Here is a 26,399-nt window from a genome sequence, read left to right as displayed (position 1 = left end):
GATGTGAGTAACTTTACTGAATTGTCATTGTTGATGAGTACCCGTGGTACTTATGAAGGTGACTGGAGTTCCACGATCTGGTTTCATGACTAGCTAGTCTGCAATTTTGTAGACATACGCCAGTGTTGAAAACTGTAGGGTCGTCCTAAATAGATCTGGGGTGTAGATAAAGTATCGAGAGACCAGCAAAATGGTTGGTGCAGTCTTGGGCTTCAACACTGGGGGTCTCCATACGCTTAGGTGAGGTTCGCTAGGAGTGTTGTAGTCTTATTTGTCTGCGCTGTGATGTTCAGGTAACTAAACTCGACAATTCTCCATAAAGTCAGAATCAGTTTATTAGTTTAATAACCCCCTATCCTGACCCATGACATAGGAGAAGGAGAGAGGCTGTCGTTTTTGGAGTATTTAGGGAAGGCTCACAGTCGAATATGCTATCGTGATAGGTACTTATCACTGCGTTCATAGCACACGAATAGCGTTTGCGGCCGTGACAACCACCAGCAACTAAGCACAACAGACGAAAATGTAGCCACACCCAGAAGATATGACACTAATACAGTGTAACACTCCCCCTACACCCCCCCCCCCACTCCAGCCTTAACACATGTAATATGTACTTGAACCTATACACTGATGATTGGGTCCCATAGATTTACCAGATTACTGGGACGTTAACTGCTAAGTTTCACCCGATGATCCAGATAGTCCTAGGAATTTTCTATGGCATTAAAACTGGACGATTTAATGAGACAGTCGAGGTAGGACGGGATGCCTGAAGTACGTACAGGAACGTATGCGTTGAGACCTTTCAACACGGCTGTTAACTTAGAGGATCCGAGTGTCCACATGAGTGTCTACATGAAAATGTAGAAGGTTCAAATGTCTCTGAGCACTATGCGACTTAACTTCTGAGGTCATCAGTCACCTAGAACTTACAACTAATTAAACCTAACTCACCTAAGGACATCACACACATCCATACCCGAGGCAGGATTCGAACCTGCGACCGTAGCGGTCTCTCGGGTCCAGACTGTAGCGCCTAGAACCGCACGGCCACTCCGGCCGGCCTAATGTAGAAGGGAGGGCAACACTTGGCCCCTCGAAGGTATCGAAATAAGCAACCTGATGGACGTTCACGGTAAGATGAAAGACTGTTGCCCACGTCGTGCTACGTAAAACACCCCGAAAACATCACATAACCACCTTCGATCAGAAGTGAGCCTTCCACAGACTGTAAGTTAAAGGCCTCACCGGGTCGTCTGTGCACTTGGCGCATTGCTTAATTGGAAAATAGGAAAAGTGCTAACCGTCGGACTGTTCTCCAGATACTATAGAGTTTAGGACTTGTTTGGTCCACTGAAGACGTACAGGTTTAAGAGCCATTTTGAGACATTGCCTTTCGCGAGGTACTCGACTGCTATTGTCCAGTGCATGCAGTTTTCTTCGTTACGTTCCCTAGAAAATTCGTTGAGGAGGACCAGTTTTCAGAAACAGCATCAGTTCCTATGGGTTTTGAAACCGATTGTCACTCACAAGGTGTGACACAGTCTCTGGCCCCTGTCGGTCGGAATCTATCTCATGAGCATTGCTTTTACTTCGTGTTACATGGCTTCTGGTGCTATACCGCGTATTATTGAGCATCGTCGGTGTGGTTGTGAGCACATCGGAACGCGATGGCTCCTTCCTGTCGTTTTGCCACGTCTCCATACTGGCACATTTTGTGTCGCTGATCCCATACAATCGACTGCCACGACTTCCGTCAGCTGTGGATAGTCACATTACGGGCTGCTGTCGGTTTTACACCATTTGCAGTGCTCCAGTGTACACTTTTAACGGGGTCACTAATATTCAGGCTGGTGATGGTGTAGCTTGTGGCCACAGCATCATGGATCGCTGGAAACTCTGCTGTACTTTGCACATAAGCCAGATAAACTAATACATATGTGGTTGTGTGTAACACCAATTCGACTATGCGTGATGAGTAGTGGTCAAACAAACTGCCAGCTTTCCTCTTGTAATCGGAGGGAGTTTGGAAAACGAGTTCTCGATAAGCACTGGAGGAAACGGCTCGCAACGTACAGCCAGAGCTACCGCCTCGTCTGAAGTGTCTCAAGGTGACGGCGTGGCTGCCTGCGACAGCACAATGGCGGCGGAAAACGAAAGCGTTGCGTCACGAGCGAAAGCCTGCCTTGGAGCTCGGCGCGCCCTAATCCAGCAGCTGCTGCGCATACCACCGCTTCGAATGAAGCCTCGAGGCTCAGCTTTTAGCGGCACTGAAGGTCAGCCAGTGCCCTATACACCGGCCAGATAGAAGACAAAACGCCTGTCAGGTACCATACTAGCTGTAAGCCACGAAAAGACAGAAAATAAATGGCGTGTTTTCGTGTTTAGGGCAGAGTTGTCGATTCCATTTTACATTTCATTCGCAATATTTCGCCAGCGACCCAGTGTTTTTCATGTGCTACGTTGTTATGTTGTTACGTATTACACTCTGTCCAGGCAGTGATAACAATAACTCCCAGCAGATGAAGAGAACGAAAGGGTCGGTCATCGAATTATTGCGAATAAATGCATTCAAAAACTAGGCCGTACACCCGAAAGTACAGCATTAACCAGTCACGCCGAGAAAACGTGAAAGAGCGTGACACTATATATACAGAAAAGACTATTAATGAATTCGAATGCTCCCAGAAAACAAATTCCTGTTTCAGGAGAACCACAATTATCACTACCAAAATTGCCTCAATAAATATAAAAATACCTTGAAAGAGAACTGAAATCGATTCCACTTCAATACTTGGACATCTTCCTCCGGTCAAGTAAATACCGCCTTATAAAAATAAAAAGTTTATCCGTCGGTTGGCTGACATCTCCTCCTTTTAACAAGGGTGTAATCAGCTTCATGTCGAAAAATGTGTTGATTTCTTTCATCACCGTTGCTCAGCTTCGAAAAAAGTCTGTAAGCAAAATTTTATCTGCTAGTACGAACTGGACGTCAGTCAAAATAATTATGAAATATGACATTTTTCGCTTGGTCTTCGCTCTTGAAATTGCATGGTGTACAGCCCCCGAACTTATTGCTGCGCTACGGCAACGTCACCCAGCGATGCTAGTGCTGATTCGCTGTTGAAAGCGATCGAACGATAACTAACTATGCCTACAGAATTACAACTGTTTTATCTCTAACTTCCTTAGGGCATTGTTATGGGAAACTAGCCTATAATCACGAAATTTTCAACACGTCTGCATTAATTTTATTTCTTCTGCTGCGAGAATGTGAGGTACCGATACAGTGCACCAAACATACATTTCCTTGTGCTAAATGAACATTAATTAATTATGATAATTTACAGTCCTCTCAGTAGCAGACAGACGTCAACGTTTTTAAAGGAAACGGGGCCACGATTTGAAATCAGTTCTGTCTAATGTCAGCGTATTTTGAAGAGTGCTCTGCATATTTAATCACATTTTGAAAGCGTGGAGGGGAGTTAATACATGTGCTTGTGATTGCAGCTTATGATTTTTTCTCATGTCGGAAGACTAAAAGTGTAGTGATCTGTCCATAATAACTTACCCTGTTAATGTTCTGCTAAATGCAGTCCACTGATAAAAAAATTCTCTCTCAGCCAGCTGAAGTACATCCGTCATACCAGTACATACTTGTCAGTCTGAGCTCGAAAAAATGTGGCTGATAATGATTCAGAATTTTTCAGATCTAAACAGCAATCGACAAGGAGAAGGGAATTGTTTTCATGAAATGGAAGAAATTTTGACGATTACAAAATGTAAAATTTTCATTCTCCATTTTTCCAACCTTTGATGTGTGTACTACAAAAAAACGCTCTTTTCACACGAATCACAAAGTTTCCGGTCGATTCATGAACACAGATAACAATGAACCATCCATATCGATCATGGATATTATTGTGTGTGGATGTGTAGGTGCAGACATGTACCCTGCAGTCATCTTTGTGTGTTTTTCCGCCTTTGAATATGAAAGTTGTTGTAGTCTGCATTTCGTTCTCAAATTTAGGCTTATCTGCTGTGTACCCGCAAGATTAATTAAAATCAACAATAATGGTCTTTGCATCTGTAGCAACCACCGTAGTTCATCCATCACACCACCACTTTATCTTTGTCAAATGCGGTAATTTTTGTTTCAGATTTCTCTTTCGGAGATAATAATACATTAAAAGTGGCAATATCACTGACTAATTCTTCAGGCATATAGCTATATTTAGTTCTTCGCCGCCAGTGGACTTGCAGTCTGTAACATTGAGAGCTTCAGTTCTTCCTATGCGCATGTGTACACTATTTAAACGTCCGTCTTTAAGTTTAGCCACCATTTAGTACATGAAAATCTCTACTCGTTTTCTGCTGATGGCTTCAGCTGGCATATCTAGTAGATCTCCATAGCACACAGAAAGAAATACGTACGGTTTCTACAACCTGGACAGCGAAATTGATCGCAGATGATACCTCTTGGAATTGAAAATTTGGTTATAGGATACGATTCCAAATATTTACCAAAAAGTAAATTAACAGTTACCAGAAAGTGCGACGAACAAATTGAATTTCAGCTTTCGTTTTTAACGAAGCCTTGAACCAAGATTCCTTCTGAAAGGGCACTGCCCGGCTGGCCGCATTTTTCCAACTAAGCGCCGTAACATCAGCTAGCGATATCTGGGGATATCCATCTCTTGATCACAGACCCCAGTTCTCGCGATTTTTCTTGGGTACCTTGCAGTGCGTATTAGTAGCTGATGTTTGGCTTGTGTATTTTAGTGGCATTCTCCCGGTGACAAAAAAATTACTTCAGATTTAGACGCGACAAGTCTGACCATTATCTTGTTATGATTATTTTTAAACATTCTTTATTTTTCTGTAACTTTCCTTATACATTCACACTGAATGCTGAGGTGATGTTTATTAACTTCTTCATATGCGCTCATGAGTAAACTGGCCAATGCTTCTATCCAGAGTTTTCCATGAATTCTCAATTAAATATAGATCCGAATGTTTTGAAGCTATTTCAGCAATTTCAGAGTAATTATACAGTAGCCACAAGGGGTTATATCCACCTCCTGTTTCGGATTGCAATTTATTGTAATATGTATATTGACCTGTCATTGAGTATTTCTGCACTTCCTATGAAAATTCTTTTGTAACTGTTATTAGTCACAGAATCGTCACCAAGGGCTGAAAAGCACATCTCCAGTCCGATTATATTTTCCTCACCGTTCGTTATTGTGGGCTGAATGGTTTTCTTTTGCAGGCATTTGTCGACGTTGCTCCACACATTTACATTGCCATCGGATCTGCAGACATTAAATTTACCTTCGTCCACACCTCAAATATTTTACACCCATCCATCGCTCTTTATGAACGCCGCTTCCTTCGGAATCTAATCTTTTCTTGCTATTGACCTCACAAATACATTGCTTCTTTGCTAGTGGACCATTGTATACTTTACCACACAACAATCTATTAATTTACGCTTCTACTTTACGTGTGCTAAGGCGAGGGTTTTTCGTTGATTAATCCACGAGGAGAGACTACTTCTTGCTACTAAGCTTTCTACACGGATACTTTGTAGCAATGAGTCGATTCTACCTTGACTTCTATATTGGATTTGATGTTTTAATATCAGTAGTTGTGATTCAGAAATTCTTAAACTGGAAATTGTGTATTACAACACTTGGCTTCATCATAGGGCCATATACTATTTTCCATATTCGTTTCCACCTTCACACCACCAAAAAAAAAGAAAAATACTGAAACATTGACACCTCAGAAGGCCTAATGTTAAAGAAAGACGCTGTATACTGGTGCACAGTTTATGACGGTTTCAACTAACAGCATTTAGAAGAACAATGATATATGTGTACTCGACTTCTTAATGACTACATTCAATAAATGATTTATAAGCGAACATTTTTAAGCCGCAGACTATCAGTGGAGACCACTAAGAATATACAGGGTGAAAAAAGAGAGAGAGACAGAGAGAGACTTTAAGGAGAGTTTCCTTACACCAAAACAAGAAAATAATGTTTAGCAGCCGGCCGCGGTGGTCGATTGGTTCTAGGCGCTTCAGTCCGGAACCGCGCGACTGCTACGGTCGCAGGTTCGAATCCTGCCTCGGGCATGGATGTGTGTCATGTCCTTAGGTTAGTTAGGTTTAAGTAGTTCTAAGTTCTAGGGGACTGATGACCTCAGATGTTATGTCCCATAGTGCTCAGAGCCATTTGAATCATTTGAATGTTTAGTAAACAAGGGCTAAGGGCTCTAGAGCACACATCTTATGAGATATGAGCACTTGTTCAGTAGAAGATATGTGTTTCACACGAGCGAAGATGAACAAGTGCTCTTAAGGTATATATTTTGGAGCCCATGTTTATTAAAGATATTTTACTTATTTCTGCATAAGGAACCTGTCCATAAAGTTTGTTGTTTTCTTTTTTTGGGGGGGGGGGGCGCACTATACGTCCAAGAAACGCAGGTTTAATATTCATACATTGCTGACAGTGTTGTCGGTATTTTCGGCCGATAGGAGTTTCACTGTTTGCTAGTGTTTTTAGCAGCACGAGTGGATTACGTCTAAGGTTAACCCATTATTAATAGTGGCTTACTGGTATCGAGAACGCTACCTTAGGGTACAGGTACCCACAGTTACATTCTCCATGGGATTTTTCCCTGCCATTGCTTGCGTCGTTTCCGATTTATTATGACCTGCGACGTAAGTTCACCCTAATTATGGAGGGTAATATCTACTCTTATTTATTTTATTTTCAGACTTTCCTTTTTCATGATGGAACTGCTACCTGTGAAACTCAATACCTTGTCTGAATAAATGTGCGTGACAGTTCCTCTTCTAGCTAGCATTTGACTGTAGCTTCATTACATTATGCGTGTGGTCGTTGATAGTACGTACGCATCCACGCTAGATATCTTCGTGTATCCTTCGAGGAATGCTGTTTACGTTTAAAAACCCTTGTGTTGGATCATCTTTCCTACAAAGCCTTCCCACACGGACATGGTATATAGGTGTGCTTCTGATGCTGTTGGATTCCCGTTTTGCTTTTCTTATTTCAAGTAGTTCGATTTTCTTCATGGGTTTGTATGTCTTCCTTGCACTTTGCTTGCACTTTTCACGGATGACGCTGTGTACAGAGCAGTCGCAATGCTAGAATATTATAATGAAGTTGAGGAGACCTGCAGGGGATGGACACTTGGTGCACAGACTAACACTTGACGCTCAACATAAACAAATGAACCGTAATGCGAATTCACAGTAAGAAAAACTCTCTACTGTATGATTAACACATTACAGAACAGACACTGGAAGCTGTGTCTTCCACGGAATATCTAAGAATACGTGCGCCTGCTTAGCTGGGTGGTAACGTGCTCGCCTCCCATGCAAGCGGGCCCGGGTTCAATTCCCGCCCGGGTTGGAGATTTTCTCCGCTCGTGGACTGGGTGTTGCGCTGTCCTCATCATCGTTGTATCCTCATCCCCGACGCGCAAGTCACACAGTGTGGCGTCGAATGAAATAAGAGTTGCACTTGGCGGCCGAACTACCCCGAATAGGCGCCTCCCGGCCAACGATGCCATACGCTCATTTGCATTCTTCTTCTAGGAATATTTGTACGGAGCGTCGAACGATCACATAAAATTAATCACGGGTAAGGCAGACGCCAGACATATTCAATGGGAGGATCCTCAAGAAATGTAGTCCATCAACAATAGAGGTAGCTTTCAAAACATTCGTTCGACCAATACTTGAATATTGTTCGCAAATCTGGGATCCGTACCAGGTAGGAGTGATAGAGGAGATACAGAAGATCCAAAGAACAGCAAGACGTTTCGTTACAGGTTCAGTTAGTAAGCACGAAATCGTCACGGAGATGTTCAGCCAACACCGTTGTCAGTCGCTGCAAGAGACGAGCTCTGCATCATGGTATGGTCTGCTGTTAGAGTTCCGAGAGCGTACGTATACAAGAGAGTCGGTCAGTATTTTGTTCCCTCCAACGTATATTTCGGAAAAGACCACGAAGATATAATTAGAGAGATCTGAGCCCACACAGATGCTTACCAGCAATTGTTCTTACCGAAAATCCTTCGTGACGAACCGGGAATGGGGAAGTGACACTGGTGCACGAAGGACCATCCTCCAAAGACCGGAAGGTGGCTTGCAGAGTGTAGATGTAGATGTATATGACTAATGCTATATAACTTAACTCTGGGGGCGTGCGGCAAAAAAGCCGCTGACAGCATTTCGACCCATGAAAAGTGGATTCGTGAGGACACACGTTTCGTGACACAGATGAAGCGTTTAAATACCCAGTGTAAGGCAGGAAAGCAGTTAAATAACCTTGACTCATTCATAACGCGCATAAACTTTAGAAGTATCTGTGACCCGTATCTCCATACAATTAAAAAGTTTGTGCTTCAGCGGGGTGGAGGCGAAACAGAAGTCTTAGTAATATTACTAACTTACAAATAGCACAAAATAAAAGAACAAGGCGGTTGTCGGTGAAAGACAATTCTAGAGGCTGCTCTACAACCCTGAATATAGGCCAGTGATGCTCTCAGCGTAATTGCTTATTTAGGACGTAGAGACGGCAGTTGAATACTAAGTGCAAGGCCGTACATACGGTAAAAAATAAATGTAACAAGAGAGGGGAAGTAAACAGGTGTCCAGTCAGACAGTCAGATGGTATTAAGGGAATCTCTGGCAAGTTCTTGAGATCGTGTACTTTCTCTGTGAATAGGTAGAAAAACTATACGCCGCGATACCAGTGGATTCGATGAAGTCGCATCTCGATAATAGAGTACGTTCCATTTGGTGGGATTAGGTCTCAAAGAAGAGGAGGTTATGTTGCATTTAGTTGCTGATCGATGCACTGACAAGGAACCCCTTCAGTGCGAGGTCACAAAAGGGCAGTGATGTTTACAGCATTCAACGGCCACATATTGTCTACCATACAACTACAATATTGGATGCTAATGGCAACAAGTGTCGGGACTGGACGTATCCAGTGGTCAGCGCAGTATGAGGTGACGGAGCGTAGTTGAACTGCTTAGTCGACGAGTACGAGTAACTCACACTAGTGCTAGTAATTGGTGTTAACACAAAAGAGAGAAAGAACAACGACAAACAAAGCAAACATTGCATTATATTTGCAACAACAGTTGCCGAAGTCAACATTTCGTCAGAAAGGAAGCCCAGGGATTTCGTAAAGTGAAAAAGAACTGGCAGATGAACTATTAACGTTTCCGCAAGATGAGTCAGTGGAATGTGCAGTGTAGTATACGCTCGACTGTGCGGACAATGTACATGAGGAGTACAATGATGACGATACGTGCTTAACAAGTGAAAGTGATACTGAAACATGCAGCTCATCATCCTCCGTCACCAGTGAAACGCAGTAAAACACAATTGCTGTCCTAGCAGCGGGTACTAAACAGAATTACATACGTGGAAAATCATCCGGCGCATAGTAAAAACGCAATTACGAACAGATTTCAGGTAAGTCCTCAGCAATACAACCGTGTAGTGCACAAGAAAAACTAAGGATATTCGAAGGGGGCAAGGAGCACTTGTTGCAGAAAGTGGTGTTTTTGCATTTCAAGGATGCTCGGTATAATTTACAGGATGTGTATCACCTACTACGTTATGCACATTACAATTCGCGTGACATAAATTACAGAGATTTGAAGGGAAGCAGTGGATGGTTGCACAACTTCAAACAGTGCTACAGAACTGGAAGAGGTCACATAACGAAATTTCAAACAAAGCGTCAACTCGACAACGCGCAGCAAACCGCGGACTAGGCCCGAAAATTTGTAGATGAAATAAACAAACTTATGCCATAGTTCAGCAAGGAGTTTGTTATCAACTCCGACCAATCGGAATTTGAAGATGAAATGGATATGAACAGAGCCTTTGAAATTAGAGGTACTAAGAGTGTTGTATCAAGATCAACTAACATCAGTGCTTTAACGCATCCATATACAATTATTCCGACTTTCAATCAGGATGGTAAAATGGCTGGAAAGTTATTTATGATGCTGCGAAAAGCTGGAGATACTGTGCCTACTACGATTCTTTCTCGTGTGGTGATCCTGCAAGGGCAGTAGGGAATATTTACGCCACAGCAAGGGAAAGTGGGCAAATGGGCTTAAGAAAACTACAACTACGGTATGACCTCTGCCAATAGGTGATCAAAATAACATATTTTTGCTTGATTTCTGGTCTTCGTATAAAAATCATACACCTTTAGTCAAACTATCCCTCACGAAAAGTTTGTGATATTGCAATCACTTAACAAATTCGGCCTTTGGATTTTTCTTTCCTCTGTGTCTATAAAACATATTATGACACTATTTGCAGCAACGCCTTAAAGGATAGCCAGTTTCACGATATAGGATGTCAAATTAAACGCCCTTCAGCCGTCAATTTTCAACCTTATTTTATTGGGAAACCACTTTTACTACGCCATCTTCAGGCCCCTGACCGATTGGTGGTTGAAGTGGTCACTGCAACAAATATCTAATAATACCATTATTGCTGGCTCCTGTTTTGATCACAAGCGAGGTAGATTATTCTTACACGTCTGTCAGAGGACTGAAGATGGAGTAGTAAAACGCTGAAACTGGTTGCCCAATAAAATAAGGTTGAAAATTGACGGCTCCAAGGCGTTCAATTTGAGATCCTCTATCGAACAGCCGAGTCCTGCAACCATCGCTAAAATGATGGACATACAGAGTTTCATGACAAAGTCTGCGACAGATTGTTTCACATTCGGTTGCAAGCCACTACATCCCATCAGTTTTCATCACACCGCGACACCAACATGATTCTGAATGTATTCTTTAAGAATGAATACCTCGCTGAACGTCCTGCATGATTTGTAACTCCTAAGCAGTTCGTCTTCGATCTTGGTGGAGCGAACCTTCGTGGTCATTGTGGCGCATCGCTTTTCATTCGGTGTTCATGGCGCAATTAATGGTTTCTTTTGAACATTTGTTGAATCTCGACAATGTCAATTTTGCTAAGTGTAATACATCCATCCCATACAAGGTTGATCTCTGCACCTCCCTTACACTCAGTTTCTGTCGCCCTCCTGAATCCCATCGGCAGCTAATATTTTTCTTCTCATAACTGTTAACACAAAACTTTCAAATGAGCCTTACTAAAGACTGAATTTGTGACCTCGCACTTAAAGGGATCCTTGTGAATGTCAAGGCCATATTGTGGACTGCACAGCTGTTGCTGAAGTGAGGAATTAAGAAGTGGCTAATGTTCCATCTACTGAATGAAGTTAAAGTTTTTGGCTCCTTCGGTATTTTGTATGAGAATTAAGGTACGTGGGTTTCAAGCAATACTTTTCGTTTCCAAACTCATACGTAGTAATAGTAAGACAGGACTACACTCCAACTGAAACTATACCTGCTAGCCTTTACAGTTATCCAAACAATATACACTGACGAGCCAGAACATTATGAACACCTACTTAAAAGTGTGTTCGTTCACATCTGTAACGCAATTCAGCAGTGATACTGCGTGTCATGCATTCGTCAAGTACTCGATAGGTTTCCAGAGGTTTTTGGCACCAGATGCCTACGCACAGCTCACATACCTCCTGAAATTCACGGGCGGTTGGTTTGTGGGCGCCGAGCAGGCGCCCCAATAGCGACCCATCTGGGTTTCATCGTATTCAGATAAGGTGAATTTGATGCCCAAGACATCAACGTCAGTTCACTAACAAGATCCTCAAACTATTGCCGCACGATTCTGGCCTTGTGAGACGGACAGTTGTCGTACAGGAAAATGCCATCACTGTTGGGGAAGACATTGAGCATAGGGGGATACAGGTGGTACCTGATAGGGTTCACGTAGTCCACTGCAGTCATGATGCCTTCGACTACTACCGAAGATCATGGAAGTCCAGGTGAATGTCCCTGATAACATAAAACTTTTCCCACCGGCCTTCGTCCGTGACGCGCTGAATGTTTCGAGCAGCCGTTTGTCTGGATGACAGAGTATGTGGACACGACCATCGACCTGGTTTAACAATGAACGGATTTCATCTGACCATGTACATGATTTGATTGATCCGCGGTACAGTCTCGATGATCTCCTACCCACTGTAATCACAACTGACGTTGTTGTTGGGTCAATATGGGAACACACGTAGGGATCCTCTGCTGCCGAACACCATGTTCAACACTGTGCTCTGAACGGTGCGTTCCAAAACGCTTGTGCCCGCGCCTTCACAGTACAGCGTCGTAGAATCTGCCACAGATCAGCGTCTATCCTGCATTAGAGAGGGGGCAAGCCTGCGGTCCATATGTTCTGTGATGAGGTATGGACGTTCAACTTCTTGTCGCCTACTCCTGGTTTCAGCATTCTTCAACCACTTTCCATAGATGCTCACGACAGTAGCACGTGGACAGACAACATTCTTCGCCTTTTCCGAGATACTCTCCCCAGGCGCAGGGCCACAACAATCTGGCTTTTGTCAAAGTCGCTTAAGCCTGTGGATTTCAGAATTTGCGCAACTTGCCGTCTCTAGAATGATTCCCCATTCGTCTCTGCTCCTCGCATATACTTCTCTTACCGCGTCACGTCCCCTCAGCGTCATCGGGAGCATACAACCTGGCAGTGGGCAGTGGTCATAATGTTTTTGTTTATCAGAGTATTTACGCAATTCACGTAACATGTAGCAGGGCTGGAGAGGTCGGCCTCAACAAATCTTTCTCAACGGAACTACGGTAGATTCATGCATTCTTGCCTCTGTTAGTTAGCATTGCTAAATTACATCCTCGTCTACACGTTACGGAACACTAAACAGTTTAAGAAGTTCAGCATCTCAAACTCAGAACGAAACGTCTTTTGATAAATATGACCGTAACTGTTGCTAACAAAGAGTGGAGCTTCCGCCTTTCACTATACTGTGTTACAGTAATTTGGAGGCGTACTAAAAGACTAGACTAATGACAGTCCTCGTCCTAGACTGCGGTACAGTATAAAGTGGTGCACATATATGACTTCGAAGGAAGCACTGGGGGCGAACTCGCCGACAAATATCGATACGAAATACTTCCAGAATCGCCGCTCATGTATGGATGTGTTCTTTGGAAAAACATTGGCAATATTCCATTGACACTAAACATATTCAACAGATACGTCAACTTCCGATCTGAATCAAAACATGTTCAAATGCGTCTGAAATCTTATGGGACTTAACTGCTAAGGTCATCAGTCCCTAAGCTTACACACTACTTAACCTAAATTATCCTAAAGACAAACACACACACCCATACCCAAGGAAGGACTCGAACCTCCGCCGGGACCAGTCGCACAGTCCATGACTGCAGCGCCTTAGACCGCTCCGCTAATCCTCCGATCTGAATAAATTTTATGCTGTTACAGCGCTTGCCCTTAGAATACATGAAATTAGTACAAATAAAGTATATTAGATTGAGGGATTTGGCTTGTATCGTGCACAGATTTCTCAGAATTATCCCTTATAGTTCGACTAGTGTGACTAGTGTGGTTCAAATGGCTCTGAGCACTATGGGACTTAACTTCTGAGGTCATCAGTCCCCTAGAACTTAGAACTACTTAAACCTAATTAACCTAAGGACACCACACACACCCATGCCCGAGGCAGGAATCGAACCTGCGACCTTAGCGGTCTCGCGGTTCCAGACTGTAGCGCCTAGAATCGCTCGGCCACTCTGGCCGGCTGTGTCATAGTGAAGTAAACATACAGGGTGAGGCAGCTAATTTATAACACCCCTTGTATCTCCCCAACAGTAATAGATACAAAGATGCCGTTTGGATAGTGAATTGCAGGGACAGTGGCTACTTGATTACATCACATTTCATATTTGTGCTATTTTCTATTGCAGAGATATGAGGTCATCTTTGGTTTTTTTTAATGGAACCCTATGTTAAATTTTAGCGTAACATGATGGGCTTAAAAGACCGTTTCAAATAAGTGTATATCATAATATTTAGGCGAATAGTTTTTGAGACACAGATATGTTCTCGTATCGTGTTCGTCCTTCGAAGCGGCGTTGTCCAATGAGACCTTTCCTGTTGTGTCGAGTACATGGTGAACGTCGCGAGTCCGTCCTTACACAAACACGCCCATTTACCCGACAATAGTAATACATACTGCGATATTTTGCGCAAAAATTAACTGCTGATGTCACGCAAATATTATTAAGTTATATGACAACTGTGATACCAAAATTGTAGGCAACATACAATGTTAAAATACTAAAAGATGTTAATAAATTTGAAGTAACTGAAATATAAATGTAAATGAGGAGGCCGTTATTGGTCACAATTATTTCGTACGTATTTGTTATTTACTTGAAACTATTTACTATTGATCACAATACGAAACAAATACAAAGAGGCAAAATACATACTGTACACGATACAAAACTTTACTGAAGCATGTGCTCAAAATGCTTCCCCTCTGCTATAAGTGCACATTTGTAGTCGCCGTTCGAATGACTTGTGAACGGCTGCCAGGGTGTCACGTGAGATATCAGCGCACGCTTCGATGATACGTTGCTTCCTATCGTCTGACGTAGTTGGTATTTGAGCATACACTTTATGTTTGATTGCTGTCCACAGAAAAAAATCAAGAGGGGTCAAATCAGGAGACCGGGCTCTGTAGCCACACGGGAAGAGTGAGTAGGATAGCCGTCATGATGGAACCACATACACTGACGCGTAGTTAGTGGTACCTCTTCCAGCAAAATGGGCTGAACGTTTCGCAGGAACTGTGCATAGTTATTGCCATTTAGTGTACCCGGCATGTCGTACGGCCCCACAATGGCATTTCCGACGACGCCGTACCACACGTTAACACTCCACGGTTGCTGATGCTGTACCTGTCGAAGCCAATGAGGGTTGTCTACTGACCAGTAATGCATATTATGCAAATTCACATTACCGTGGTTAGTGAAAGTCGCTTCATCGTTAAAAGTACCCGTTGAAAAAACGTTGGATCATCTTGTACGCGCTGAAGAGCAAACCGGCAAAATTCCAGGCGCCGTTCGAAATCCACACCGGAGACTGCTTGATGTAATAAGAGGTGAAACTGGTGAAATCTAGGCCGCTGCAATAAAACACTTCTCTGACTTATATCACATTCCGAGGCGGTACGTCGCGACGAAATAGTAGGATCGTTCTACGCCAATGCTAGAACGCCCTCTTCATGTACCTCGCCAGTTGCAGTTTTCTGCCTTGTCCTCTGTATGGCGTTCCATGATACCGATTCAAGTAGTTACTTGCAAATACGTGCAAGAAGTTGGTGCGTAGCACGATCACGATCAGGATATAGCTCTTCATATCGCTTTATTGTTCTAATAGCATTTCTTCTGCTTTTCATCACACACTAGTAGCATATCTAACTTTTTTTCGTTGGTGTACATGTCTGCTCAAAGAAACTGTGACAGAAATGCGATGTCTAATTACCCCAGCAGCACGTTTATAGCCTTCTCTCCAGCTACCTCGTGCGTCACCTTGCGGCGTTATCGAGAAGCAGGAAAACAACACCTTCCCTGTTAAGTTCCTCAGTGGTCAACAGGAAAGGTCGCATTGGACAATGCCGCTTCGAAGGACGAATACGAAACGGGTACATATCTGTGTCTCAAAAACTGTTCGCCAAAATATTATGATATACACATATTTGAAACCGTCTTTTCTAACCCATCATCTTACGCTAAAATTTAACTTAGGGTTTCATTTAAAAAAACCAAAGATGGCCTCATATCTCTGTAATAAAAATAGCACAAACAGAAATGTGATGTATTCAAGTAGCCCTTGTCCCTGAAATTCACTTTCCAAACGGCATCTTTTATCTATTACTGTTGGGGAGATACAAGGGGTGTTATGACTTAGCTGCCTCACCCTGTATAACAGAAAATTTTATTTCCTTAAAGTTGAATGAAACCATTGGCACGCGATATTTTTTTTATTTTTTTATTCTGATGATTCCTAGATTCTGTGCTCATACCTTAAATTTAAAGGGACACTGAACGTGGAGCTTAGGTACCAGACAACGAACGTGTAATTAATATATATCAGTGGTGAATGTTGCTAGAAGTGTGCCCACAATTTCCTTTAAAGGTTTACTGACGAAATTTTTACTCCATGAAGCTTGACCAGAACAAAATTTCTATAATTGTCTACTACATGTGTTACTACTACCAGTATATATTCCATGGCTATTGTGGAAGCTAATAATTAATTTATGGTGAACAGTTGCAAACTACAGAGCGCAGGTATTCCGTCAAAATATAATGTCTGTGTGGATTAAACAAATACGCAAAGCAACAGCTGATATTCAATTTAAAATTTAGGTGGCCAAGAAATATATCACCCAAATTTTTGGAGCGCTACATCGAGCGCGGCTAATACAGGTAGTGATACTTTCCTTATAGCTTCCAAAACGACAACGCATTTATCCACTTTAATATGGAAAAGTTCTCAACACAACTGTCTTATTTCGTTTACTAAAACCAATTACACGTGTTAGAAACTCAGATGTTGAAATTATATGGTTCAAATGGCTCTGAGCACTATGGGACTTAACTTCTGAGGTCATCAGTCCCCTAGAACTTAGAACTACTTAAACCTAACTAACCTAAGGACATCACACACATCAATGCCCGAGACAGGATTCGAACCTGCGACCGTAGCGGTCGCGCGGTTCCAGACTGTAGCGCCTAGAACCTCTCGGCCACTCCGGCCGGCTTTGAAATTATAGAGATTACTTCATTTGGAAGAAATAAGTGTTGTTACACTTGAACACTTAGTTTGTGAACAGAAGGTTCTTGCTCCATTGTATGATAGAATAAAATCACACATATGATTTAAGTAGCTGACTGTGGGTATGCTGAAAGTGCTATTCTAATTTAATGTGAGAACAATAAATGAATGTTTCTTGAATTGTTACATTATGGCATACGGTTATACACACCGCTAAACTCAGAGTTTCTTCTGTGTTCTATGTACCAAACAGAATCTAAACCGATTTTCGATACCGCAGTTAGTACCATCCAAGGTTTTCGTTCGTTAAGTAGGTCTGTTGGTGAAAGATTGGTTAGTGAATACGCAGCAAGCCAAGCAGACCACTCTGTCTGCTGAGACAGATGCCGACCTTCCATTGCCTGATCCTGTTCAACAACATCGTCAAGGTCGGCCATTCCACTCCCGGGGAATAGCAATAAGGCGGCCATGTTCTTACTGAAATCGAAACTTCACTTTGTTTTGCACATGTCTCGTATATCGTGGCCACAAAAAAGAGAAAAAAAAATCACTGGGCAGTGAGATCTATCTGACACTTCACTACCGTCTGTAACTCTGCGTGTCTCCGATATAAACTGTGTATAAACGTATATTACGTGCAGCTTTATATTGCATGTCTTAGATAACTTCGTACAATTTTGTCCTGAATTTGAGTGTAAAGTGAAACTAAGAGAAAAAGAGAAAGACCTTGTAACTTGAAACAGTCATATTCTTGCATCATCACAAAAAAAGTTTCTGTTTAGTTTTGATATTTTTGAGAGTTATTTGGATTTAATTACAAAACTATTGTAATATTTCGTATAGACTGGTGACGCATCAACAAATATATTTTCCCAGTTTGAAATTCAGAAGCACCTGAGAGAGAATTCAGTACAATACCCCCTAACTAATTAGTTTTATTTAAGAGACGTATTTCAAGTGTCACTAGATGACTGAAGCAGCGAACATCGGTTAATTAAAACAGCGAATGCGTTACGATTGCATTTGGCAGTCACATTTTGAAATAAATTATAATTTCGGTACTTTACTTAGTTACTTTCGAGTCTTGTCTTTGAGTATTCGTGAAGTTTGGAAGGTCGATCTGAAGAAAATTTTTCTCCAGGCTGTATTTACTGATGACAAATACAAAATGGCCTCGATTTCCACAAATGACTAATTTTCAGTAATTCAATGCGGTGAGAAGATGTTAAGTATGTCGTCACTACTCTCATTTCGCTGTCTAGAAGGCGAAAATGGTTACCTGTAATACATTTGTCTATGGTGAAACTGAATTATACAAATTTATTTCAGAAACATTTTGAAGTCATATGAGATTAATAAACGCTACGGGCCGGTCTTCAGTGTCTTTAAAGTACATACTGTGAAAGCTAACAGTAGTGTTTCACTTCGCTGTTTAGCATTAAATCGATTCATTGGCTAGTACCATTGCTTGACATTGGAAGAGCATAACAAAGGCGTTATCTCTACTGCAATAAAGATCTGAAAAAATTAACGACACCTGGAATTTACTCGTCGTGTGAAGTGGCAATGCAATTGACTTCTTGTAGTGCCATCCCCACTTAAAGTTTAGGTAAACTAGTACAACTGAATGCTAAGAACGGAAAAGGTTCGCATCTGAGAGCGTTTTTAGGAACGATTTACTTTTTCCTCTCAGAAAGAGCAATAATAAAACAAGAATGTGGCTTTTGCTGTTAAGCAAATTATAACGAGAGCAAAATATTTGTTGGCGGACGGTTCTGATACTTTATTTAGGCTACTGACTCTTGTATGTCGGGCAGAAATAATGGACTGCTGAACATTTCTCGATACACAGGTAGATGCGAAAAGTAGGGAAGAGCAGCTAAATTAGTTTCCGTGCGTCCTCGGTATCGTAAGGTCGCAACAGAGAATAAGAAAAATTTTTATTACTTTCCTTTAAAGTATGATCAGTAATAGCTTTGACCACTTAGAGACGGCTGTAAAGGCGAAGTTTCCAACGCCAAAATAATTTACTAAGAGTATTAATAACGAAGCGAGATTTTCGGTCCTTAGGATTTGAAAAAGTCTCGGACGAGTCAGCTTTTCTCGACATATTTACCTGATCCCCGACGTCAACGACGGAGGAATAATGCGATTGTTCGGGAAAGTGGTTTGCTGATATTGTGACAGCTGACGAGCTGTACTCACGATAAAGTTCCCAGGACTCGTGTTCTGCGGCAAGCGCCGTTTCGGCAGGCTTGGTGTCGAAGGCGGGCACGGCGGGGGATCCGAGCACGGTGAGCAGCTGCGCCAGCAGCGTCGAGTAGTCCGCCGTCAGCAGCAGGAAGAGCGCGACGAGCACGACGACGCGCAGCACGCCGGCCTCCATGGCTGAGCGCTGGACAGCGACTACCCGGCGCGGTGAAAGCCGCCGGCCGCGTCTCGCGCCGCCGCCGCCCCGCACCCGCCTCTCGCGCTCTGCTGCTTAAGCCGTCGCGCTAACCACTGCTGCTGTACCACTTCCCTTTCGACCCATCACCTGCCACGGGATGCCCCAAGATTTGCGTTTCTCATTAAAACGTAGCTAACTACAGACAGATTTCACTTTTGCCATCATTCTCAAAAATTTTAGAAAAAGTAATGTACAGGCAGCTTCTCATCCATCTGACCACAAATAACATATTATCAAGAACACAGTTTGGATTTCTGAAGGGTTCTGATATCGAAAAGGCTATTTACACCTACAGTGAAAATGTACTTAATTCATTAAATAACAAGTTACAAGCAGCAGGTATTTTCTATGATTTGTCAAAGGCATTCGATTGTGTAAACCACAACATCCTTTCAAATAAATTAGAATTCTATGGTGTTAGGGGCAGTGCTGCAATATGGTTCAAGTCATACCTAGCTAACAGGAAACAAAGTGTGTCAGTGCAAGGGACTAGTGAATTAAGTCATCTGTCATCATCAGAATAGAATTACATGTGGTGTCCCACAAGGATCCATCTTAGGGCCATTGCTTTTTCTTGTGCACATTAAAGATCTCTCATCAGTTACACTGCCAGAAGCAGAGTTCGTTTTGTTTGCAGATGACACAAGTATTGCAATAAATAGTATGTCGAGTGTAGTTCTAGAAAGATCTGCTAATGATATTTTCATGGATTATAGTAAATGGTTTAAAGCCAACTCACTGACATTAAACTTCGAAAAGACTCACTATATGCAATTCAGAACCTGTAAGAGGTTTCCACCCAGCATATGCATAAAGTACGAAGAAGAGCAGATAGAAGAGGTTGACAGTCTTAAATTCCTGGGATTACAACTTGATAATAAATTCAGTTGGAGGAGCACACCACAGAACTGCAAAAACGCCTTAACAAATCTGTATTTGCAATTCGAGTGTTAGCAGACTTAGGCGACATAGAAGTGAAAAAGCTTGCATACTTTGCCTACTTTCATTCCATAATGTCATATGGTATAATATTTTGGGGTAACTCTTCAAGTCAAACAAAAGTTTTCAGAGTCCAAAAGCGTGTAATACGTATTATTTGTGGAGTAAGCTCACGGACGTCTTGTAGAAACCTCTTCAAAGAACTGGGTATACTAACTACTGCCCCTCAGTATATTTACTCCTTAATGAAATTTGTCCTAAATAATATATCTCTTTTCCCAACAAACAGCTCAGTTCATACATACAATACCAGGAACAAAAATGATCTGCACAAGGACTCAAAAGCACTTACTTCAGTTCAAAAAGGGGTCCACTACTCAGGAACACTCATCTTCAATAATTTGCCAGCAAACATAAAAAATTTAGTTACAAATAAAGATCAGTTTAAAAGGAGCCTGAAAGACTTACTAGTGGCCAACTCCTTCTACTACATTGACGAATTTTTTAATAGAAACAAATGATGTATTGTATATATTCATACTATTAGTATTGTTATTTCAGCTTAAAAAAATTGACATGTTCCACATCCACGAGGATCTCCTCAACACGGATCTATGGAACGAAAAACTAATCTAATCGAATCTAATCTAATGCCCTTCAGACCGAAGAGTGGTTTGACAATGCTCTCCGCGCCAGTCTGTCTTGTGCAGGCCGCTTCATCTCTGAATAACTACTCAAATAACGGTCATTAAAATATACAGGGTGACAATTATGGAGCTATATGAAATAAAATTGTTACAACTTCTGAACGGTTGTACAAACTGCACGGCTGGTAGCGGGGCATGACGGGAATTCGTGTGCGCATGCATGGTTCGGTTTAGCAACGAAGCCCACTTTCATTTGGTTGGACTCGTCAGTAATCGAAATTGGTGCATTTGGGTGACTGAGAATCCGGATTTCGCAGTAGAGAAGTCTCTTACCCTCAACGAGTGACTGTGTGTTGTGCAATGTCCAGTCACGGAATAATCGGTGCGATATTTCTTGATGGCATGGTGGCTACCGAACGGTATGTGCTGGTTTTGGAAGATGATTTCGTCCCCATTATCCAAAGTGACCATGATTTTGACAAGATACAGCCGGCCGGAGTGGCCGAGCGGTTCTAGGCGCTACAGTCTGGAACCGCGAGACCGTTACGATCGCAGGTTCGAATCCTGCCTCGGGCATGGATGTGTGTGATGTCCTTAGGTTAGTTAGGTTTAAGTAGTTCTAAGTGTACGGGACTGATGACCTCAGAAGTTAAGTCCCATAGTGCTCGGAGCCATTTGATTTTGACAAGATACGGTTCATGTAAGACGGAGCTTGACCCCATCGAAGCAAGAGAGTGTTTGGTGTCCTGGAGGAGCACTCTGTGGACCGCATTCTGGCTCTGGGGTTCCCTGGAAGCCATTGCCATTGCCCTCCATTGGCCGCCATATTCGCCGGATTTGAACACATGTGACTCCTTTTGTTAGCGCTATATTAAAGACAAGACGTACAGCAAGAACCCCAAAACATTGCTGAGTTGAAAACAGCTGTTCAGGACGTAATCGACGGCATCGTTGTTTCGACACTTCAGTGGGTCACGCAGAATTTCACTATTCGTCTGCGCCACGTTATCGCCCATGATTGCAAGCATATCGAACATCCCTGTGGTGAATATCCGTACTGATGTTTATGTGTTAAATAAAGTATGTGCACGCCGAGTTTTGGAGCTAATTTAATTTTTTTTCATGTAGTTCAGTAATTATCACCCAGTACTTACTGGTTGGTCGGTTGACCGGTTTGTTGATTGCGGTTAAGTGACTAAACAGCGAGATAATCAATCCTTGGGCCAAAAGAGAGGTCAAATAGCGTTAGTGATGACTGTTACAACTTTTAATCGGTTATGATAATATGTAGGAGTCCTAAACATAGAAATATCTACGATGTTTACAGCCCTACACTTCTCTGCGTTACCGAACTGCCTGTTCGATGATGCACAAGGTGTGTCCTGTCGACCGATCTGTTCTCTTAGTCAAGTCGTGTCACAGTTTTTTCCCCCGATTCGATGTAGTACCTCCACATTACTTATTCAATCTGCCAATCTAATCTTCACCATTCCTATGGACCATCGAAACTGAAAAGCTTCAGCCGTCATCAGTTATTTTGCCGCCGAAATAGCAAAAGTAATCTACTAGTTTTAGTGTCTTAGTTCCCAACCTAGTCCCTCGCCTGACTTAATTGGCTACATTTGAATATCCTTGTTTTACTTTTGTTCCAAAATGGTTCAAATGGCTCTGAGCACTATGGGACTTCACTTCTGAGGTCATCAGTCCCCTAGAACTTAGAACTACTTAAACCTAACTAAGGACATCACACACATCCATGATGGAGGCAGGATTCGAACCTGCGACCGTAGTGGTCGCGCGGTTCCAGACTGTAGCTCCTAGAACCGCTCGGCCACCTCGGCCGGCTTTTACTTTTGTTGACGCTTCTCTTATAACCTCTTTTCAAGACACTGCCCTTTCCCTTCAGCTGTTCTTTCAACTCCACTACAGTGTCATCGACAAATTTGAAAGATTTTATTTCTTCTCCCTGCACATTAATCCCTTCTCAGATTCCTCCTTGGTTTTCTGTATTGCTTCCGTAATGTTCAGATTCAATAACATAGGCGATAGGCTATAACACTGTCTCACTCACTTCTCCACCACAGCTTCCCTTCCATGTGCTTCTGCTCTTGTAAGTACGACTTGATCTCAACACAAGTTATAAATAGCCTTTCGTTCCCTGCAATGAATCCCTGTTATCTTCAAAATTTCTGAAAGTGTAGTTCAATCAACATTGTAAAAAGCTTTCTCTGAATATACTAATGCTACAAATGAAGGTTTGCCTTTCTTCGAGGCATCTTCTAAGATAAATCGCAAGGGAAGTATAGCCTCTCGTGTGCCTACATTTCTCAGGAACCAAAACTGATCTTCTCTGACGCCAGCTTCTATTAGTTTTCTCCATTCCTCTGGAAATAATTCGTCTCAGTATTTTGTAATCACACCTGTCAGAACTGCTTAAGAAGGTAGAATGAGGCAGCTGGTACCCCACTTTTCAGTCAGTCTTTTAACAGCAGCGTATCTCCTTTTTTGGGCTCTAATAGGAGCATTTTTTCGCTGGTTACATACTTCTTGAAGTCTGAGGGTGTTTCGCCTCACTCATATATCTGTCAGAATACCATCCCAAATTGAATTATTATATCAACTGCCAAAACGTCCACCGGGTCTGATATGGTACCGGCAATGTAGCTACTGCAACTCGTGTTTCACATTTCCAGCCACTATTATTTTTCCAGTATTAAGCTGGTTAACCAGGTCTGGTCTGTCGATAGATGCACTGACAACCTGGCACTTACACGAGGATAAACAACCTTCATGTAAAGTTATGGTTCAAATTGTTCAAATGGCTCTGAGCACTATGGGACTTAACATCTGAGGCCATCAGTCCCCTAGACTTAGGACTGCTTAAACATAACTAATCCAAGGACGTCGCACACATCCGTGCCCGAGGCGGAATTCGAACCTGCGACCGTAGCAGCAGCGCGGTTCGGAACTGAAGCGCCTAGAACCGCTCGGCTACAGCTGCCGGCCTTGCATTCCTGCAAGTTTCGCAACATATTACTTCCTTCCACCTATATCTCTCCAAATGACCACATTGAGGAAATCAGAGAAATGAAAACTAATACTGGGTTTAGCTATAAACGTCCTTCACACACTACGCTGGTAAAGCGATTATCTGTGTGAGCAACAGAAATTAGAGGCAACACAATCGACAACATTGTGCTGAATAAGGCAATCAAGTACCCCATTGCATAGTTTTACAGCGGAGTATTTGCCATTTTACCACCTCTCAGATAGAGTTGGGTGTCACAGTTTTTACCTCCGGTCGTTTTGACAGAGCAAGGTGGCTCTGAGCACTATGGGACTTAACATCTGAGGCCATCAGTCCCCTAGACTTAGGACTGCTTAAACCTAACTAATCTAAGGACGTCGCACACATCCGTGCCCGAGGCGGAATTCGAACCTGCGACCGTAGCAGCAGCGCGGTTCGGAACTGAAGCGCCTAGAACCGCTCGGCTACAGCTGCCGGCCTTGCATTCCTGCAAGCCTCGCAACATATTACTTCCTTCCACCTATATCTCTCCAAATGACCACATTGAGGAAATCAGAGAAATGAAAACTAATACTGGGTTTAGCTATAAACGTCCTTCACACACTACGTTAGCTAACACTGAGAAAAGTTGTTGGTCGGGGAGGGGGGGGGGGGACGAGGGTGATTGTGGTACCACATACTGTATAGTGGTTTGCAGAACATACATGTAGCTGTAGATACAAAGTTACGGTAGACATTAGCATGGACCTCTAGCACCCCTCCTCTTCCCTCCCACTTTTCAATCACTGTGCACTTGTAGTTGACAAATATACTTATTACTCATATCTGGTTCGGTTCCTGATATCACATGCTTCTCGCTCAGTGTCTTAAATGCGGATGACTAGATATGCCAAATGCCACTCACATGATGGAGCCATCTGCTCAATGAACGGGGGTTATCCTGTCTTAAGCACACAGCTAGGATCTGATCTCCCAACTGGAGAAAACTCAAACAAGATCCAACATCCAAGGTCCATTTATCTCACATCACGCAAACCATTGGAAATTATTGATGTAATCATAATTATATAATGTGGTACTTAAATGGAAAGGGACATTGTAAAATTTCGGAATGCGTTGCTGCGATTTGAGAGAGAGCCGTTGGAAATCAAAGATCTTGTATTATGTTGCAGTTTCCTTACAAGAATAGTAATGACTACTCCGACACATCAGTTAGATGCTGTCCATATTACAATGAGCTGGTAAAGCGATTATCTGTGTGAGCAACACAAATTAGAGGCAACACAATCGACAACATTGTGCTGAATAAAGCAATTAAGTACCCCATTGCATAGTTTTACAGCGGAGTATTTGCCATTTTACCACCTCTCAGATAGAGTTGGGTGTCACAGTTTTTACCTCCGGTCGTTTTGACAGAGCAAGGTGGCGCAGTAGTTAGCACACTGGACTCGTTTTTGGGACGACAGCTCAAATCTCCCTCTTACCATCCAGAATAAATTTTCCGTGAGGTCCCTAAATCTCTTGAGGCAAATTCCGGGACTGTTCTTTTGGATAGGACGCGGTCGATTTCCTTCCCCATCCTTCCGTGATCCGAGCTTGTGCTTCGTCTCTAATGACCTAATGTCAATAGGGCGTTAAACTCTAATCTTCCTTCTTTACTTCCGCTCGTTTTGTGACATGTCCATATCACACTGTGGAATGGTTGGGGGAGCCGAAATTTAACTTTCGTCCATAAACGTTTTATCTAATTTACAATGGTTTCGTAATAAAAGAAAATCACAAAAATAAACAAATTAAACTTTTATGTAGGGGAAGTGTTGCAACTTGGCCAATATGTGAAACCAATAACACGGTATAAATAAAACATAGAAACATAATCCAGAGAAAGCATTTATATGCGAACCCAGAACACTTAAAAATGTTCTAAACGAATTTTCAGTTCGATAAAGCACGAGTAATACCATAAAATAGGATAACTACCCAATAGGCAATACAATACGAACTGCGATAAAAGCTGCTGTCGATGGATTCTGTGAGCTTCGTAGAACTTGATTACCGGTCTTATCGGAAACTGTTCGTCGTATGTGAGGATCTGGAGAGGATAGCTGGGAACAGCAGCATGGCCCGCGACATGATCGCAGACATCCTTTGTTGGATAAAGTCGAGAGAGGGTAGTTAGCTATTCACCGGGTAAGGAACCAACATGAGCGTCAAGGATATTATGCTTGTAGTCCTGTACTCTCAAAATCCCATTTCGCTATATAGCTAAAAACACGCAGACACTGTTTCATCCTGAGACATCTCATTCAGAGATGTTTCATGCATTCTGCCTTCTCGCCAAATGAAAAATCATGTGTGTTGTTAGTTTACAAGCTAAAACGGGAATCATTCGTGAAGAGATTGCACCTGTGTTGATCTAGAGTCCAGTGACAATTGAAAATGCCGTCATCTACTTCGAAAGGCGACAGATACCGTTGTGGATGGTAGTCTCACATATATATCACGTCCATCAAGACTTCTACGCATCGTACTCAA

At 42.5% G+C, this 26,399-nt stretch overlaps 1 protein-coding gene across 1 annotated transcript in view; it reads right to left on the bottom strand.

Annotated features, from left to right (window-relative positions):
• Positions 1 to 19,219, bottom strand: part of LOC126248085 (uncharacterized) — an 80,154-nt gene extending 60,935 nt beyond the window's left edge. The window contains exon 1 of the mRNA XM_049948744.1: positions 19,007 to 19,219. Within this exon, the coding sequence (XP_049804701.1) occupies positions 19,007 to 19,187 (181 nt within the window). The 5' untranslated portion in view covers positions 19,188 to 19,219. The remainder of the gene's footprint in view (positions 1 to 19,006) is intronic.
• Positions 19,220 to 26,399: the final 7,180 nt, after the last annotated feature.

The sequence above is a fragment of the Schistocerca nitens genome, chromosome 3 (assembly GCF_023898315.1).
Source record: "Schistocerca nitens isolate TAMUIC-IGC-003100 chromosome 3, iqSchNite1.1, whole genome shotgun sequence".
In the NCBI taxonomy this organism is placed as follows: domain Eukaryota; kingdom Metazoa; phylum Arthropoda; class Insecta; order Orthoptera; family Acrididae; genus Schistocerca; species Schistocerca nitens.
Note: the sequence above shows the minus strand (reverse complement) of the source record. Positions and strands in the feature narration are given on the sequence as shown.